Source organism: Ambystoma mexicanum, chromosome 3q, assembly GCF_040938575.1.
Source record: "Ambystoma mexicanum isolate Mex_15411 chromosome 3q, UKY_AmexF1_1, whole genome shotgun sequence".
Taxonomy (NCBI): Eukaryota; Metazoa; Chordata; class Amphibia; order Caudata; family Ambystomatidae; genus Ambystoma; species Ambystoma mexicanum.
Window position 1 is genome coordinate 875,617,649 of NC_090926.1, and position 17,269 is coordinate 875,634,917.

The following is a 17,269-nucleotide window of genomic DNA, read 5'->3' on the forward strand; positions in this document are numbered from 1 at the left end:
TCGCACCAGTCGCAAACAGGTCCACCTGCGGGATTCGCCAAAGGGCGAAGATCTCTTGAAGGACTTCCTGAGCTAGTGCCCACTCGTGGGAAACTGCTATGCCTGCACAGAGCGTCAGCCGCCATGTTCTCTACGGCAAGGTGAACTGCCACTAGGGAGATTCCCTCTTGCATTGCTCAGAACCAGAGCTGAATTGCCTCACTGCACAGAGGTAGTGACCCTACTCCTCTCTTGTAGAGGTAATGCATGGCCACCATGTTGCCGTCAGGACATTCTACCCCCACACAGATGGCAGGAAAGCCTTCAGTGCTAGCCTGATTGCTCTCAGCTCCAAAAGATGGATGTGTAGTTGTGATGGAGACCAACGACCGCTGATGGTTAGATCGTTGGCATGAGCACCCCACCCTGTGAGGGAAGCATCCGTCACTACCGTTACATCCGGCCACGGTTGCCAAAAAAGGCTCTCCTTTCATGAGATTTTCCTTGCTGGCCCGCCACAGAAGATCCTTTGAGACCTTGACCGGACCATGAAGGAGATCCGACATGTGGCCCGAGAACTGGGACCATTGAGTCCGGAGAGCCCACTGAAGGGATTGCATTCTCAGTTAGGCCTCTGGCACCAGAAAAATGCAGGATGCCATGAGGCCGAGGAACCTTAAGTCGGAAGAGTCTTGGTCTGTTGAAATTTGGTGACCATCTGTAGAATGTGTTGACCCCTCAACTGGGATGGCGAGCACATCCCCAAGGACGTGTTCAACACAGCCCCGATGTACTGGAGCTGTTGAGAAGGTGTCATGTGCGACTTCTTCAAATTGAGGGAGAAGCCCAGCTTGTGAAGGAAGTGGCAGGTGACGCTGATGATCCAAGGCTTGTTCTGGAAAACGTGCCCAGATCAGCCAATAGTCCAGGTAGTGGCAGGAGTGAATCCCCCCACTCCCGAGATGCGCTGCCACCACCACGAGCTTGGTGAAGACCCTCGGGCGGAGGTCAGCCCGAATGGCAGTACTTGATACTGATAGTGCGAGCCGCCAACTGCGAACCTCAGTTATTTTCTGTGCTTGACATGGATTGGCACATGAAAAAAAGCATAATACAGGTCCAATGACACCAACCAATCCTGAAGTTGGACGGCCTGAAGGATCTGAGAAAGAGTGACCATCTTGAACTTGTCCTTCCTGAGGAACTTGTTCAAGTATTGTAAATCCAAGATGGGTCTCAGTCCTCTGTCCTTTTTCAGAATAAAAAAATACAGGGATTACCAACCCTTGTTAGTCACTGCCACAGGCACTGGTTCTATAGCGCCTTTCGCTAGCAAGGTCAAAATCTCCTGCACAAGGAGCGGATCCGGAAGCCTCAGAGTACTTCCCCGGTGGATTGTCGTGAGGCCGTTGTAGAAAAGGAAGGCAGTAGCCATGGGCTATTACTTCCAGAGCCCACGCATCTGAAGTAATGGCTCGCCATTCTTCTAGACGCTGAGACAGCCTGCCCCCTAATGGTGACCCATGAGTCAAGGGCTCAGAGCGGTTTTGAAGCATCTGGGGTAGCACCTGATGGCAAAGAGGCTGCTGCTTGAGCGGCTTTGGCACCTCTACCTCGTCCACAGCAAGGAAACTTACCTTGGCCCCTTTTGGCCAACCCTCTCGCCCTTTCAAATGAGGAGTAGTAGTGAAAGGATGAGGTTGTCAAAGGGCATGATGAGAAGACGCGCTTGTGCAGCAGGTGCAAACCCGGACTTCCACAACCACGCAAACCTGCGCATCACGGCGCTCGTAGCCATGGACCTGCTGACACTATCTGCAGTGTCCAACCCAGACTGAAGTGATTCACACATGGCATCCTTGCCATCCTTCACAATAGCTAGAAAGCCATCCATTTCTTCCCCTTCGGGACTAGGCTCCGCCGCTAAAGGGATGCAATTCCACAGAGTGTGCGAAAACATTGCTAAGGCACAGATGGAGTTGGTCGATTTCAACGCCATGCTCCCAGCAGAAAATACCATGCGCACACATCTATCAATGCGCTTGTCGTCCCTATAAGGAGGGATGGTAGGGTATGCTGCCTGCTTCGAGGTGGCCGTAGCCGCCTGAACCACCAAACTCTCCGGAGTGGGGTGTGTGGACAGGTAGCCGGGGTCGCTACGGGACGGGCAGTATTTCGTTAACGACTTGTTCACCGCCGGAATAGACTCTGGGGTGTTCCAAGTAGCAGCCACCCTCTTTTGCAATGCCACATGAAATGGTAACACCGGGTCCATGGACGGACCCTGGTCCAAAAAATCTGTAAGATCATCTTGATCAAACTGCACCGGAGGCCTGGTCCAGTCCAGGTACTCAACTCTCAACATTATTCTCCGATAAGAGGAGTCGGCATGTTCCCCCGGATCCGGCTTGCCGAACTCATCCCAGAGGAAGTGTCAAGGCCACTGGCATCATGCAAAGATTGACACAGATCTTCCATCCGACTCTCTTCAGAAATGGAACACCAGGAGTTCCATACGGAAGACCAAAAGGACCAACATCTTCATCAGATCTTTCTTCATGCTCATAAATGTCCTGGAAGGACTTAAAAAAAGTCCTTCCTTGGAAGAGGAGTACATCTCTTATCAGCTACAGTCTTCACAGACTTAGAAGTAGCCTTCTTCGGAGGGTCCACAGTCACAGGGACCTCCACTGGTAAATTAAGCCCAAATGGCCTTGAGGGCGTCGATAGTTCTGACGGCGTCGACAATGGCGCAGACAACTTCGAGGGCCTGATCGGGGCAAAGACCTGACAGGCGCACCCGACGGGCATGGCGCCTATGGCGCCGACACCTTCAAGGGCTTTGAGGATTTCACAGGTTTCGCCAGAGACTAAGACCGCGACCTGGACCTCACACGTCTCTGGTGATCACCCGATGTCTTGTCCAAACAGGGCCTCAAGGGCTCCTGATGTTCATCACGCCGTCCACCCGGGCCTGAAGGTGCGCGAGTATCCGGCCGTTCCGTCCGCGCCTTTTGACGAAGCCGGCAGGAAACGGTGCCCTGGGACTGAAATAACTTCAACATCTGCACCCAGAAAGCTTCCCATTCCTCCGGGTCGATGATTTGGTGGGGCAGGACACCTTCAGCGACTGGCACTTTGAACAGTCATCCGTAGTGTGGTGTGGCCCTCGCCAAGACATCACAGACAAATGCGATACAGATCTGTTATCGACATCTTGGAGCCACAGTCATGACATTTCTTGAAGCTAGACCGCAGGGTCGTCGGGGTAGTAGACAAAGACATAATTCGGCAACTTAACAGTAACCAAGAGGCGCACCGAGTTTTACAAAGCAAACAGGTTTGCGGAAAAAAAACGGAACTGAGGCTACGGGCGCCGTGCTTGCTACTTATAACATCCGATGACGTCACCTTTGACGGAGGTCTTCGAGGGACATCAACCCGACACCATCGACGCATGGCGCCCTCTGCGGAAAAATTTCCGAAGCAGCACAGCTGTGGACATTACATATCATAGATGAGGAATACGTTGAAGGACACAATCCATTCAAAGCACAAGTTCCAATAATGTTCCGGGCCTAAAGTCTCCAAGCAGAGAGATTGGGGATCTGCCATTGTGAAACGACGTTCGCACGATCAACAGTACACAAATCCGAGACGCTCCAGCATAGACAGAGGACAAGATGACCCTGGAACCGGAGCAGGAATGAAGGACAAGGGAACAAAAAGAAAAATGTCCCAGTGATGCAAGTGCGTCCGACCCCAAGGAGAAAAGGACTGAAGGGGGATGCGCGGTGTGGCGCTCAGGAAGGCGGGGTTACGGTCACGTGCGATGGCCTTGTGTAAAAATAAAAAGGAGGACAAAAAATAGATTTTTTATGCTTTTTACAAAAGTTCTCCCGTTCCGAAGGACGGAATGTCCCGTAAGTATGGAGGAAAGGGGACGGGACGTAGGAGTATGAGTGAAGCTACAGTAAGAATTTTTGACGTGAAAAGTAGCTGCATTCTTATGGCAGCGCAGTTGTGCAAAGTGTTTTACGAGTAATATGCGAAAGCAGATGTGTGCAGAAGTGAGTCTGTGCTGTCGGCTAAGTTATGAAGGTGAGGAGTGCGAAAGGAAATAAATATGTTAGCTGTACATAAAAACCATTTCCCAGCACCTGGATTCAGTCTATTCGCAAGACAATACTCACTTGCAAATACATCCAAGTGCAACACAAAGGGTACGACGTTCATTCATGTTTCGTGTTTTTTTTACAGCACTTTTTGCCGAAATTCTTTTGCCGTTAAAACATAGAAAAATATGGGGGGGGATCGAAGGGTATATAATAAGGGGTAGTGTGGGTTGGTGTATAGGGGTAAATAATAGAGGAGGAATGGGCCCGGCCCCCCAAATAAAAAAAAAAGTATAATTATTGTTTTCTGCAATATTTTTTGGGCCAAAAAGGGCGGCGAAATAAAACGGTTTAAGAATGACTATAGAACCACACAAAGCCCACCCTCAGTGCTCATTGAAGTGCGATATAAAATGTCCATGTGCAGTAACAATGCCCACCCTAAAAAAGCATCAGCGTATGATACATGGCCCATCTCTAAAAAATCCAAAAGCAACTAAATGTCTTCCTACACATCGAATTCAGTTGTAACAACATTAGTTATCCTAAAATAAGTTTAAGTGCAATAAATTGCCAGCTCTCAAAACCATATAATCAATAGCTTGTCCACTCAAGTGCGAGATACTGGATGCACTCTTGCCTCCTCTGGGCGCCGTACCATGGCTGGTTTAATGGCTAGGGGGACAAAGGCTCACGGGGCAGTGAAACTGCAGGGGTAGAGCTTAGAGAATAAATGAGGGGCGGATCAAAAATAGCTTGGATGGAAAAAGTGTGGGAGTAAGTTGACAGAGCGGGTGACAACATGATTGCATCTTTGATTATGTGACTAATATTTGCTGAGCTACTGTAGAACAATGAGGCTCTTTAGTTTGTTCCTCCAACTCGTTTCCACAGGAATGGATCAATGGAAAGGGTAGCCTAAACCAAGCAATTAACCTTTAGTGATAACTTAGTTTGATGTTCTATTATATTGTGCACTTTGTATGGTTATCCTGTTTTTACTACTGTTTTCTACACATGTGCTGCAGGTAAAGCCCTAAAACCTCAAGCAAGTTTTCTGACAAAAAAAAAAAAGAATTCAGACGAAACATTTAACTGCAAAAAGGTTGAAAGCTTCTAAACACCAATATCACCATATGCTCTACAATGGTTGGAGCTGACACAAATACAATAATGTACTCTTTTAGATAACATAATTCCTACAAACTGTGCAAGAGAAAGGATAGTTTGCATTACCTTCATCATCGTGCTCTGTGGAGACACTGCTTCCAACCTCGGACACAGAGAGGTTTGATGGCACAGAGTGGTTGGAGGCTCTAGGAGAGATGTTTGGGGTGCTTGTGGCTGAACTCTCAGTGCGGGCACCAGACGTGTCGAAGAAATCTGGATCTTGAGCAACCTCACCGGTAGGAATAAACGAGGCACTTTGCTGCTGCAACAGCAGTATTTTCTCCTCCATTTGCTTCTGGAACTGCTGGTGCTGTAGCTGCTGCTGGTGCTGCACAGTCTTCAAATTCAAAGAAACAGCTTTAAACTTCCAGCAAGGTCAAACAGAACAGATCTAAATTGCAAGTTTTAGAAAATCCTCACATTTTATGGTTTAACATTTCAATTTGTGTCCATACTTCCCCTCAACCTTAAATCCATTTGTTGCTTGTGTATTAACTGCAAAGCTTGTCAAATGCTTCTCTAACCCTCAGAGAATTACTGTTAACTTCACAGGTGTGCCCCAATGTAAAGCACTACATTTGTTACCGGCAGGTTTGCCCTTTATAAATTCCAATTAAAATATATATATATATATAAAGCGCATGGCAATAGGGAAATTTGGCCCCACCAACTCTGATACTGGAAAAACATCTTGATAAATTGAAAAAATGCTAATGCTCCAAAATGCTTAAGATGAAGACCAGATTCTAAAATGATTTACAATTGCAGTGCTTGGTGTGTAAAGGCAGAATGTAATATAATGGTACCTCAATTTTTAATAACAGCACCCTGGAAAGGAGTGCTGGCCAATCAGGATGCTCAGAATTGAGGGCTGTATTGTCCGATACAAACCAGCGTTCCGAACAGCCTGGGTGCGGCTATCCAGCACCCCGCCCTTTCCCTGCTCTTACTTAGCTTTCCCATCCTCCTTCACCTCTTAGCACCTGTGTAGTTTCCTACACTGGTGCCAAGAGTCATTTTTGAAAAAGAAAGTTACCTTGCTTGGTGCCAGGCCCGGCGCTACGCCGAGGATTCCCAATTCTGTTTTCAATGTTGATGATGTCACAGTTATCAACATTGAAAATGTACTTAGGGACCATGCCACAATGGTAGGGAACTACACGGTTGATAAGGGTGATATAACTCAGCGGTTGGCTGTTAAGATTTTCTTATTTATAATAAATCTTCCTGACCTTTGTATGGTTGAAGTTATAGTTTCCTACAACTTTTGGGCTTAGGCTGGGTTGTCCCTTTGGGCACCCCTGTTAATTTCTCTTTCATATACTTGGGTGATCTACTGTTACCATGTAGTAAAGAGGGATTTTCATCCCCTTTACATTTTCTATAAGTAAGCCAGCACACCCCACCTGAAGTGGAGTGCTGGGGGTATACAATGTATCCCCTTTCTTACTTACGTGGTACCATTTTGCTAAATTTGCAAGTTTACTTGAATGGCTGGTGCAGTGTAACTACTTTTATGACTTTTAGTCACGATTACTCGCAGGCTGTTAATTCAGCCTCGGTAAGGCACAGAATGGCCACCATGTTTCTAAAATGAGTCCTCCTTTTTCCGGCCTTTTCCTGTGTGCTTGCCGTTTCTGAATCTTCCCCTGCCATTCTAGGTGGGAATGGCATCAGTGGTAATGTCATCTTCGGCAGGAAGCCTTTGGATTACCCGCCCAGGCTCCAGAGTGTCTGGAAAGGTAGGAAGCGAGGGAGGAGTCCAAAACTCTGCAGCCCTCCCGTCTTTCACCTTGCCTGAAAGGAACCAACTTCCAGTGGGGGGCTGGCTGTCCTGATTGGACAGCCAGACAGCCCCTTGCTGTAAAATGCAGGGAGAGTATACACAAGTTGTGCTGTAGTTCCTGATAAAAACTCAGAACATGGAAGCTGCTGACAAGTCGACCAGTGAAGCTGAAACCGAAGAGGAAGATGAAGAAAAATCAGGCTGTAGCGATTTCTAGCGACCGGACAGCCTTCTGTGTAACCAGAGCCTGCTGTAACCCTTCCTTCCAAACCACTTGGGGCTCCCGAAAGCGACAACTCCTACCTAGAGGCTCGGGGGATCCCCAATCTCAGGAACGCCTGCAATTTGAGCCATCCGATAACATTTTGTAACCTTGCTGGGCTGCAATACCCCAATACCCTGGGGCCTGGAGCCATTGTGTAAGTGTACTGTCTTCCGAAGTTCGAATCCATCCACCATTTTGGTTACCGCCTCCTTGTTCTTGAGAGACACGATTTGAGTCCCTCAGCAGAGTGCTGGCGCAGATTAATGCAAGAATCCGACCGCCAATATTTTGTCTTCTCCTGGCTCCCGAAAAAGGTGCCACAAACGCAGAGCTGCATCGGGCCATGAAGAAACTCTTGCTTGAAGCCTTCCCAGTTGATCCCTGCTGCAAAATCCCTTCCAATGTCCTGACTTCCGCTTCTTGACAAGGAATTAATCGACCTAGTTTTTGGCTGCAGATCCTGAAGACGCCCTGCTGCAAACTCTTCTTCGGTGCTGAGGTAATTTGTTGGCTTGGGTATTACTTACCTTAAGCCTGGTGCGATTCCTGTGTAGCTTTTGGGGTGATTCATGTGATTGGGAGTCCTTGCATCCAGTTCACTGAGACCCACTGCTGGAATCCCTCTAGGGTGTCTTCTCTGAAGTCCCTGGACCCTAACTAACTCTAAAGTGAACTACTTACTTGTTTTGGAGAGACTTCCTCAGGAACTCTGACTTTCTCAGCAACTGAACCCTATCTCAACCTGCCTACAAGCTGGCACCTAGGCCACTTTGGTCCTTCTGCCCCAGAGAACTCAGACAAGGGAAGGACTGGATAAGAAAAGGATTAGGTCTTAAAAAGTATGAAAAGTGTTTAAAAGTTACTCACTTGTAATAGAGTTGGTTGGCAACTGCCACTCTGAAATAGGAGCAGTTACAAGCGTGCTTACTTTCCTTTGAATGTGTTCTGCCATTCTTAAAAGTATATGTAGGTTTGTTTTACTTGACTGTGAATAGGATCCTCCTCTTCCCAAAAGTAATACTGTTGGCTTCACCCAACTATTTCTTTCAGAGAATAAGTGAACAATGTTTTCCAACTGGGTTTTGCTTCCCCATACCTGCTGTTTAGCCTGTCTAGAATAAGTCTGCCTTGGGCTTTGCATACCTTGAATAGCTGTGTGCCATTCTTAATAAGTGTATTGTGGATTTTACTAACCTTGGTCTGCCTTGTGCCACCCTAAATTAAGTTAGATAGTTATTACGTACCTTAATCTGTGTTCCACTGATCTGAAAAGCAACTGTAAAAGTGTATTACAATATTAGGTCTTACTCACCTAGTATAACTGAAGGTGATCATAAATGTAGTTGTAGGTTCACACGGTTTCATGATTTTGTGTTCCACTATTCAGAAAAATATACTTGTAATACAGGGTTGTGCCTCCCCTAAATCTGCTTAGAGCATTTCCAAAAAAGTCAGAGTCCATTACTTACCTTGAAATATTTACGTCTTTCTTAAAAGTGTAATAGGGTTTTACTCTCCCTGGTTTGTTGGGTGCATTCTAAAATAGTTGGTGTGTGTTCATACTTGTCACTGAGTAGCTTAAGGCCTCTCCAGAAAGTATATGAGCTGGTTTACTAGCTCTGAAATGAGTTCTAGAAATGATGTTGCAAAGAGTATACTTGTGTATACAGTCAGTATTTTAAGGGTAGTAAACCCTATCAGTCACTGCATGACTGTAGGGTTTACTACCCTTAAAATACTGACTGTATACACAAAGTTTATATAGCCCGGTTTTACTTCCCAAGAATAGCTGATTGCATTCTGAATGTGTAATAGGTTTGACTTACCTTGACTACCTATTGTGTTCTTAATAAGGGATACAACCCAAAGTATAACCTTAAGTATTGAGTTGTTTTTTTATAAAATTGTGTTATGTATAATGTGATAGTACATATTTACCCAAGATTCATCTTGGCCTACTTGTATTTTTACAATTCATAGTGTTTCTTTGGACCATATGTATGCTACAATTTCTTTGTAACAGTCTACAGTCCTCTCTCCCTCCTAAGATAAGTCTACGCTACCAAATACTCAGGCGGTACAGCCTTATACTAAAAGTGGAGTTTTGTACTGTTGCAGTTGTATGGTTTTGCTAAGCCATCAGTATTACTTCAGAAAAACTGTCCTAACACGGGCCAACCCTGTCGCTCAAGCCCTTAACTTGGGCGGGGTGCCACTACAGATAGGGTCAGCCTGCAGCCGAGGGTCATATCGCCTCAGTATCCTGTCACTGTAGTCTAACATCTTGATTCATCCACAAAACGTCTTCCCAAAAGGCTGGCATGACAAAGCTTGAGGATGTTTGACAACTACTGCAGCAACGGGCTCACAACTATACTCTCTGCCCCTTTCAGCAACATCAGCATATTACGACATTGCAACTATCAAAATAGAGTTCCAGAAATCTCCTAGAGCCATGAAAACATTGCAGAAGGTAGAACATACCAATTTTTATTTATTAATTTCTATAGCGCTTTTGTTAAAGCGATGTACACAAAAAGAACAGTACAATTAGATGCAGATTCTAGAATTTGTTACGAGACTCATCAGTTCAAGCAAGAAAAGATAACAGATGAGCTTAATAAAAGAGAACAATAAAGCAGAAGTGGGAAAAGACACTACAAACAGGGCAATACATTCCAATGCTTAGTAACAAGTTGGGAGAAAAAGCAGAAGTGGGACTGGGCCCAAAAGAAAATTAGCTCCGGAACAAAGTGTGAGAAGGCACAAAAAGAAACCAAAAAGGATAAATAGGGAGGGGCCAAGCTAAAAATGGATTTGAAAACAATGGAAAAACAATGAAAGGACTGATGCAGAGATTTAGTCACAGGGAGAGAGACTGAAATAATGTTTGAAATGCTGAATTCAAGATCGAACGGAGAGGGGCCAGATGACCAATTTAGCAGAGCAGAATAATCACCACAGCGGGAAAGACGAGAGATGACAAGTAGTTTACTTGCATGAACGACAGCAAATAACGGGCTTTACGACTATTGTAAAGGTGACAGTGACAAGAATGAGAGAGATTAAAAATATGTAGAGAAAATGACACCTATATAGAGAGCAAAGCTAGAAAAGGTTTAGAGCCGTGGGTGAGCGTGGTAGAGGAATAACTGATGCAGGGAAGAAAAGAACCTGAGTTTTAGAGGCACTGAGATGAATAAAGTGATAGTGAATCCAAGACTGAATAGCCAGGAAACAGGACAGCAAGAGCAGAGTACAGAGAGTAAGAAATTGCAGAAAAAGAAACGTGATCTGGAGGTACGTCTGCGTAAATAACGACAGGAAAGACCAAAGGAATCAACAATAAAACAGTGGAGTACTATACAGGGAGAAAAGGAGTGCAAAAACAGACCCTATTGTAAAGGGAAGAGGGATGTGTACTGCCTTTTAGCCCAAGAAACAAACCATTGTAGAACAGAGCCAGAGAAACCCAAAGAAGAAAGGTTAGTAAGAAGAGTAGGATGATCAACCCTGTCAAAAGCAGCCGAAATGTCAGGAACAATTATAATATATGGTAGCCAAGTGCAGGATCCTGCAAACTTCAGGACCCCCAAGTGTTTTAGACTACAACTGCCAGTATTCAATGGTGAGTGATCACAGGGGTTGTACCCCCAAAACACCTGGAGAGCTGCAGGTTCCAGACCATAGGACACGCGTGACTAGCACAAAGAAGGGAGTTACAAACAAAGCTGTTTCTGTAAAATGTAAGGGATGAAAACCAGAATGATTGTGAGCTTTCATGGCCTTCACCATTTAGAGGCTGAGTTTTCATCTCTGCCCAAGGAAGTGGTCAAGCCAAAAAGCTTTGCAAATGAAAGGACTGTTAGCCTAATCACAGTATTGACTTGTTAAATTCACAATGACCTTGGTTACCTGCTTGCTCACCTGCTTGCTCAATATCTATAGCGCCCTTCTGGACTTTATTTTTAGCATTTATAGGTTATTTTTGAATACATTTTGTAATGTCAGTTCATCAACAGTCTGAAGAATTCAAGGTAACATGGCCTGTAAATGTTAATTTATGATGAATGATGTACATCAATAAACATTCAGCAAGAGAGTCAGAGTTGATGACCATCACTGAACAGGCATCTGTAAATATGGCAGAGAAGAAAAGCTACTGAAGTCTCAACTGCTCTATAGACTCCAAAACTAGCATAATCGGACTGCATTTAATTATGACCGGTAAAGATTAAAGCGCAGAAAGAAAAGACTCCAAGTGATTTTGCTACTTCTGTTGCGAGTAGATACGGTTAACTCCTCGTATGATCATAGGCTTACTATGAAATGAAGTTTAATAGTTTGGGACAGCATTGAAATATTTGAATAATAAACAATGACACTGACTCCCAAATAATGTTGCTTCTTGCATGTACCAACTGGGCAAGCAAGTCAGGACGATATTATGATGAATAGAAGGATTCAGTCAATTGTGGGCAGGCTTTCCTTGGGAAGCCAGGGAAGTGAGCCCGCTAAGCGATATGCCTCACTATGGGTGGGGGCAAGCAGGACCTCACAGGGAGAGCCTCCCCTCTTGGGGACAAGGGCCCCCTTTCCGCAGAGAAACTCTAAGGCCCCTTCTCGTGGACCAGCAGTTAAAGGCTTAAGAAAGAATCAACAGATCAAGCCACTGTTTGCTACTGTAGCACATGTTCAAAGTTTCAATCCGAATGTCTAGTAGAACCACTGTGAAGAAGAATGAGCAAGTAATAACGATTGCTCAGTGGTTTGACATCAACAATACTGTGACAAGGAGGAATGAGGGAGGAATGAGCGAGTAATGAAGATTGATCAACTAGAAACGAAAGACTATAGATTTCCACTGAAGACCGAACAATGTAACATAAAAAGAAAAGGACTACTTGTCAGGGAAATGTGAAGGCCAGGAGCTTCGAATCAGCAGCGTGGTGAAAGCTGAGAGACCGGGAGATCCTCCATGGCGAGGAAGCAATCAGCTGGCATGTGCGAGAGGCACCAAACTAGCTGAAAGAAGAAGAAATCAGGTGACGAGAATCACGAGAGAGAAAACATGAGTGGTCCAGAAGAGGTGGACTGTGCAGTCCAGCAACGATGCTGAGACCACTGTAATGCTGGCTCTGTGGAGAAGAAGCAGAGACACAGAGTGCAAGTAGAAGCCATCCTGAACAACGGAAGCAAGGTCCTTATCCTGAAGGAAAGCCCGGTAACAGCGATCCATGAAAAGCAAGGTAACGAGTACCTATCTCACACTCGTAAAGAGAGAAAAATAGATTACGGGACCCATTCCATGTCAACCATACCAGTGGTACGAGAAAGAACTGAGAGAGTGAAATACACCCCGGGACTTATCCTACTTGTCTCAGTGATAAGAGCAAGGTCCAAAAGAGTGAAATACATCACAGGGCTCAGCCTACTTGTTGCAGTGATAGAATAATGAAATATATTGCGGGACTAATCCTTTAATACCTAGCAGTGTGGAAATAAAGCAAGAGACAAACTCATCTAGGGATGTATCCTACAAATCTCAGTAGTATAAGAAAAGGCAAAGTGAGTGAGACTTATTATGAAGTCGTTCCTACTCATCTCAGAGATATGAATGAGAATCAATACATTGAGAAAATAACGAATCATAGGATAACGGAGAACAGGAATCGCATTGAGAGGAACTCTGTTGCCACAGAGATATCGGAAAAGGAGAGACTTTGAAACATTTGAGAAAAACAGAGAAAATCAAAGGCCAAGAGCCCCAATGAGGAGCAGGCTACAAAGCCCAGAAAGCGGGAAACCAAAGAAGTGGACAAATACCCTAAAAGAACTGAACTGGAAAACACAAGAAATAGCCAAAGGCCATTTAAGAATCGTATATTGAGGCTGAAGAACCCTAATCAAGAGAAGGAGTCAATCTCCTGGCCTTTTTGTTATTTTGGCTTAGTAGTAGGGTCAGTGTATCTTAGCTTTGAACGCAGGACAGACATGTTTTGGACTTCACTACTGACAAGCAGTCTAGTTAGTTTGGTTAGGGATGGAAATCCACATGAGGGATATTTTGAAAAAGAGGATCATAAAAATGGCATAAACTGGTCTTCTTCCTCCTTCTGAGCTACCACAGTATACACAGGTTTTGTGAGGGTCTAGCCATAAAAAGGAAAACAGCATTTGCAATTTCCTACATACCATTTGCAACGCACATACAAAATTAGCGCAATCCTGATTAGTTGTGCTTAAAGAGCCTCCCAAAAAAACCTCTCTCATTCACAAAGAGAAGTGCCCTCACTGCTCAACGTTCCTCTATATATGGCCATGCATCTCACAGGACAGACATTGGCCAATGTGCAAAGTAGACCGGAATCTTTTCAAACCAATGATATGGGCATGCAATAAAAATGCTCTAAATACGGGATGCAAGCATAAAATGAACACTGCTAGTGACACTTTAAGGTCTGCCACTTGTCCTGTGCACTCTGAACCCACATGAGATTATGGCTGATCTTTCCACTTTCCCCATGTGGCCGCAGAAGGGTGCGCACCCAACACAAATAATGAAGGTGTTTGGGCAGCAATGCTCTAGAGTACTCAAGAGTTTGGCCCATGCTTTGCATACAGGTCGCTTCTGTAAACTAGGGGTGGGAAACCTCTGAAGTCCATTGTGGACGTAGGATGGGACTAAAAGTCTTTATTGCATCTTGCAACAAGTAGGGTTTCATCATGAAGCAAGCAACCATGCATCGGGAGGAGGGAGGGCATACAGGGCAGGTAACACCTCGCCAGCCTGAGCCTCAGCTGGGCCGAGCGTGGCAAGGGATGTGGGCCGTTACCCACCATGTGCGCATTCCCCGACAAGGGAGTGATAGCTATCCGCACCCCGGGGTTTGTGACAGGTGTGCAAACATTTTGTTTTTTTAACAGGATAGGTCTTTGGGGTTGGAGGTGTGGGGACGAGGGGAGGCAACAGGTAGAGGCTCCCTCTTGCCTCCCCACAATCAAGATGGCACCACCCAGGGAATGGTTGGGTGGCTGTAAAAAGCGGGCAGTACGGTGTGTTCTCTCCCGCTTTTCCAGCCACCTGATTGGTTGAGAGCCCTTCTCCCCAGGTGTGAATAGAAGCCAAACTGAACAAGAACAACAAAGGGTAGTCTCTGTCCATTAATCAACACCTAACTAATGTAATTACAACCTCAGGATAATGTGGCGAGTGTTCTCACTCCCCATAGAAAAGCTCAATTGGTGTGCAAAATGGGTCTTATTTTACTTTATCAAGGTTAGCCTGAAAATGTTAGAATAGCAGGTGCATGTCTGGTTTTAGAATTTGTCTGCTCAAATGCATGCAACATTAGGTTCCATCATGAACCAGTCTTATTTTTGTAATAAAGGAAGATACAGTTTTTATTAAACTCCAATGTTAAAGCTCATTCATGTATAGCGAGTCTGAGTTTCTTAGCGCCAAGTTAAATTCACTTTGAATTTCTTTTCAAACATATCATTTGAACAGAGATTTGCATCAGAATTGGACACTATTTACCTTTGGGTAGGTTATGACAAAAGCTACCCATCCAGCCAACAAGAAGGTGCTGAATATGATGGTGGCCATGTCCTTCAACATTGTATCCACAGGGGCTTCTGGCTTGGGTGCGAAACGGCTGTGCTTTTCTTTTATTTCCTTTGTAATGGATGGGAACAGGTCTTCTGGGGGTTTATCAACATCAATTACTTGCTGCAAAGTTGTAATAGCAGATTAAAGCTTATTTCAATAATTCACGCAAGGAAACAAGATCCAAAATTTGAGTCTCTTAGGTTATACACACAGTGGAAGGGTCGCATATAAAATATGCATTTAACACGTGTTATTCAAAAAGGAATACAGGATCCTACAAGTCTAAACGTGAACCTTAAAAGGAAAATCGTTTTATATCATTCTACTGTTTGCTAAGTTTCAAGTTTTGGCCCTTTTCAAAAGGTCTTAACTCCCACCAGAAAGCAGTAGGTGCTTTTTAAGAAGTCCAAGAAAGCGTCCAGGGATTAACACTTGTTTCGCCTACACAAGCACATTCTAATCCTTGACAAATATCCGGCTGAAACACTCATTTATTTTCCATATAAACATTTCTCTTACACCAAAAGATCGAACTATTGCAATGAATGAAATGAAGCAGTATGTGGACGGAACTGCAACATAGAAAAGCAGACCCGAAGAATGACAGCACCACCCAATGGGGCGCTCACAAGGTCCATTAGTAGAAGTGTCTAAAGCTTTGATGCTCAATTGATGAGGAAAAAATCGCTCATGAGGTGAAAAACTCCTGGCGCTGCAAGCCTAAGAGGGACTGCAGATCTCAGTAAATGTGGTCCTGGGAGTTTGAAGATTATTCAGCCCTGCCAATAAACACAAGCCTAAAAGATCCTCCTACTCCTGGAATTGGGTGTGATGAACTCACCAATAAGCTAAATGCTTTACACAAAAAAGGACCACTTCATTCCAGTCTGTATCGGAGCTCAATCAAGGATGGTAAAGTAGAATACAGTATCACAAATGGGTTTTTAAAACAAATCCATATACAACAAAATAAGTAGGGCTTAAAATGGCACCTTCTAAAACTACCACATAATCTTGCATGATGGGGGCTACTAAGCCCTCTCTAACCCCCCCCATCTAGCCTTTTATCGGACACAGGTAAACTTGCATTTCAACATAATTGAGTCGGAGAATTTTTGGGCATTACACGTTTCAACTCAATTTTGTGCTGTTAGTCGCAGATGTATTTTAGCTGGTGTCAGCCTGCACGTTTTACTAGCTAAGTCACCAACACAGGTAGCTGTTCAATAGCTAACTTACTTCTGGCCACTTATGTTCCACCAAGATTTTATTTTTTAAGTACTCAGCTGTGTTCGAGACCAGTGGAAACTGAGGTTGAACCCATGTATTAATTGGGTGGTTCCTGTTTTAGCTAACAAGTAAGGAAAATCAGGTTTTGCAAAAAGAAGTGGAATTCAATTGAGGGCATCAACAACAGTTTTCCAAGCGATCAGGATAGCCAATTCAAAGGAGAACGAATTGGCCAGCTATAAGAAAAATTAAAACTGCGACAATGCCCATTTACCAACCTCCTCAAAACTCGTTTTTTCAGAGCTGGATGAGATCACATTTTCATGGTCCTTTGGATAACTGCTTGGAAATGTCTCCAGGATTTTTGCTGGTGCTGATAAGGGAATTTCATGATGCCCTGGAAAGTAACAAAATGTAAATAATATGTCAGTATAACACTCAAGTGCATTTCTAAGGTGCATGCCTTCATTGTGTGTCCCCTACTCAGGACAGATGGCTTGGGTGACCACATTTTCAAGTGATGCCAACACTGCAGCACCATTACAAACTTGAAACAAAAAAAAACATTCAGTCAAGGGGTAATCCCCCCCCCCCCCGTTGGAGTTATATACATTTTCTTAAAGAGTTCTTGAATACTTTTCTGGAGCATGCACACTGCCTAGCTGGGGTGAATGCATGTGAAGGTTAATTGTGTCAGAATGGGTTTGGGTGCCTGGCGAAGGATTACCGCACTGTACTGCCTAGATGGATAAATTGTGCTTGTTGGTGAGGAGAGTGCCTGATGGGGCACTTATTCGACAATGCTGCCCAACAGCATACACCCATTTAAATCGCTGTGGGGGCAAAAGTACATTTTGTGCCACAGGTGTGGAGCCTTAAACCCATTACCAGTAATCTTCCCTGGATTTTAAGTGGGTGCTGCGCCCTCCGTAGTTCCTGCAAATAGTGTGTGCTATGCATCTTCTTAGAACATCCTGACCAGTCTTCTGTGTTAGGCAAGATTGTATTCAGTAACCCTGTGGGAGACTACCCCCGTCTTGTCCTCTAGGTATTAGGTACCCCACCTATTGGTATAGGTCTGTACTACACAAGTTGGTAGAGTGACTGAGCAG

General features: G+C 44.7%; 1 protein-coding gene across 1 annotated transcript in view; it reads right to left on the reverse strand.

Annotated features, from left to right (window-relative positions):
• The window catches only part of ERN1 (endoplasmic reticulum to nucleus signaling 1), a 749,808-nt gene that overhangs the window by 239,989 nt on the left and 492,550 nt on the right, over positions 1 to 17,269 (reverse strand). Inside the window, exons 11-13 of the mRNA XM_069654991.1 lie at positions 16,436 to 16,554; positions 14,856 to 15,047; positions 5,331 to 5,601 (exon numbers count right to left, since the gene is read on the reverse strand). Of these exons, the coding sequence (XP_069511092.1) occupies positions 5,331 to 5,601; positions 14,856 to 15,047; positions 16,436 to 16,554 (582 nt within the window). The remainder of the gene's footprint in view (positions 1 to 5,330; positions 5,602 to 14,855; positions 15,048 to 16,435; positions 16,555 to 17,269) is intronic.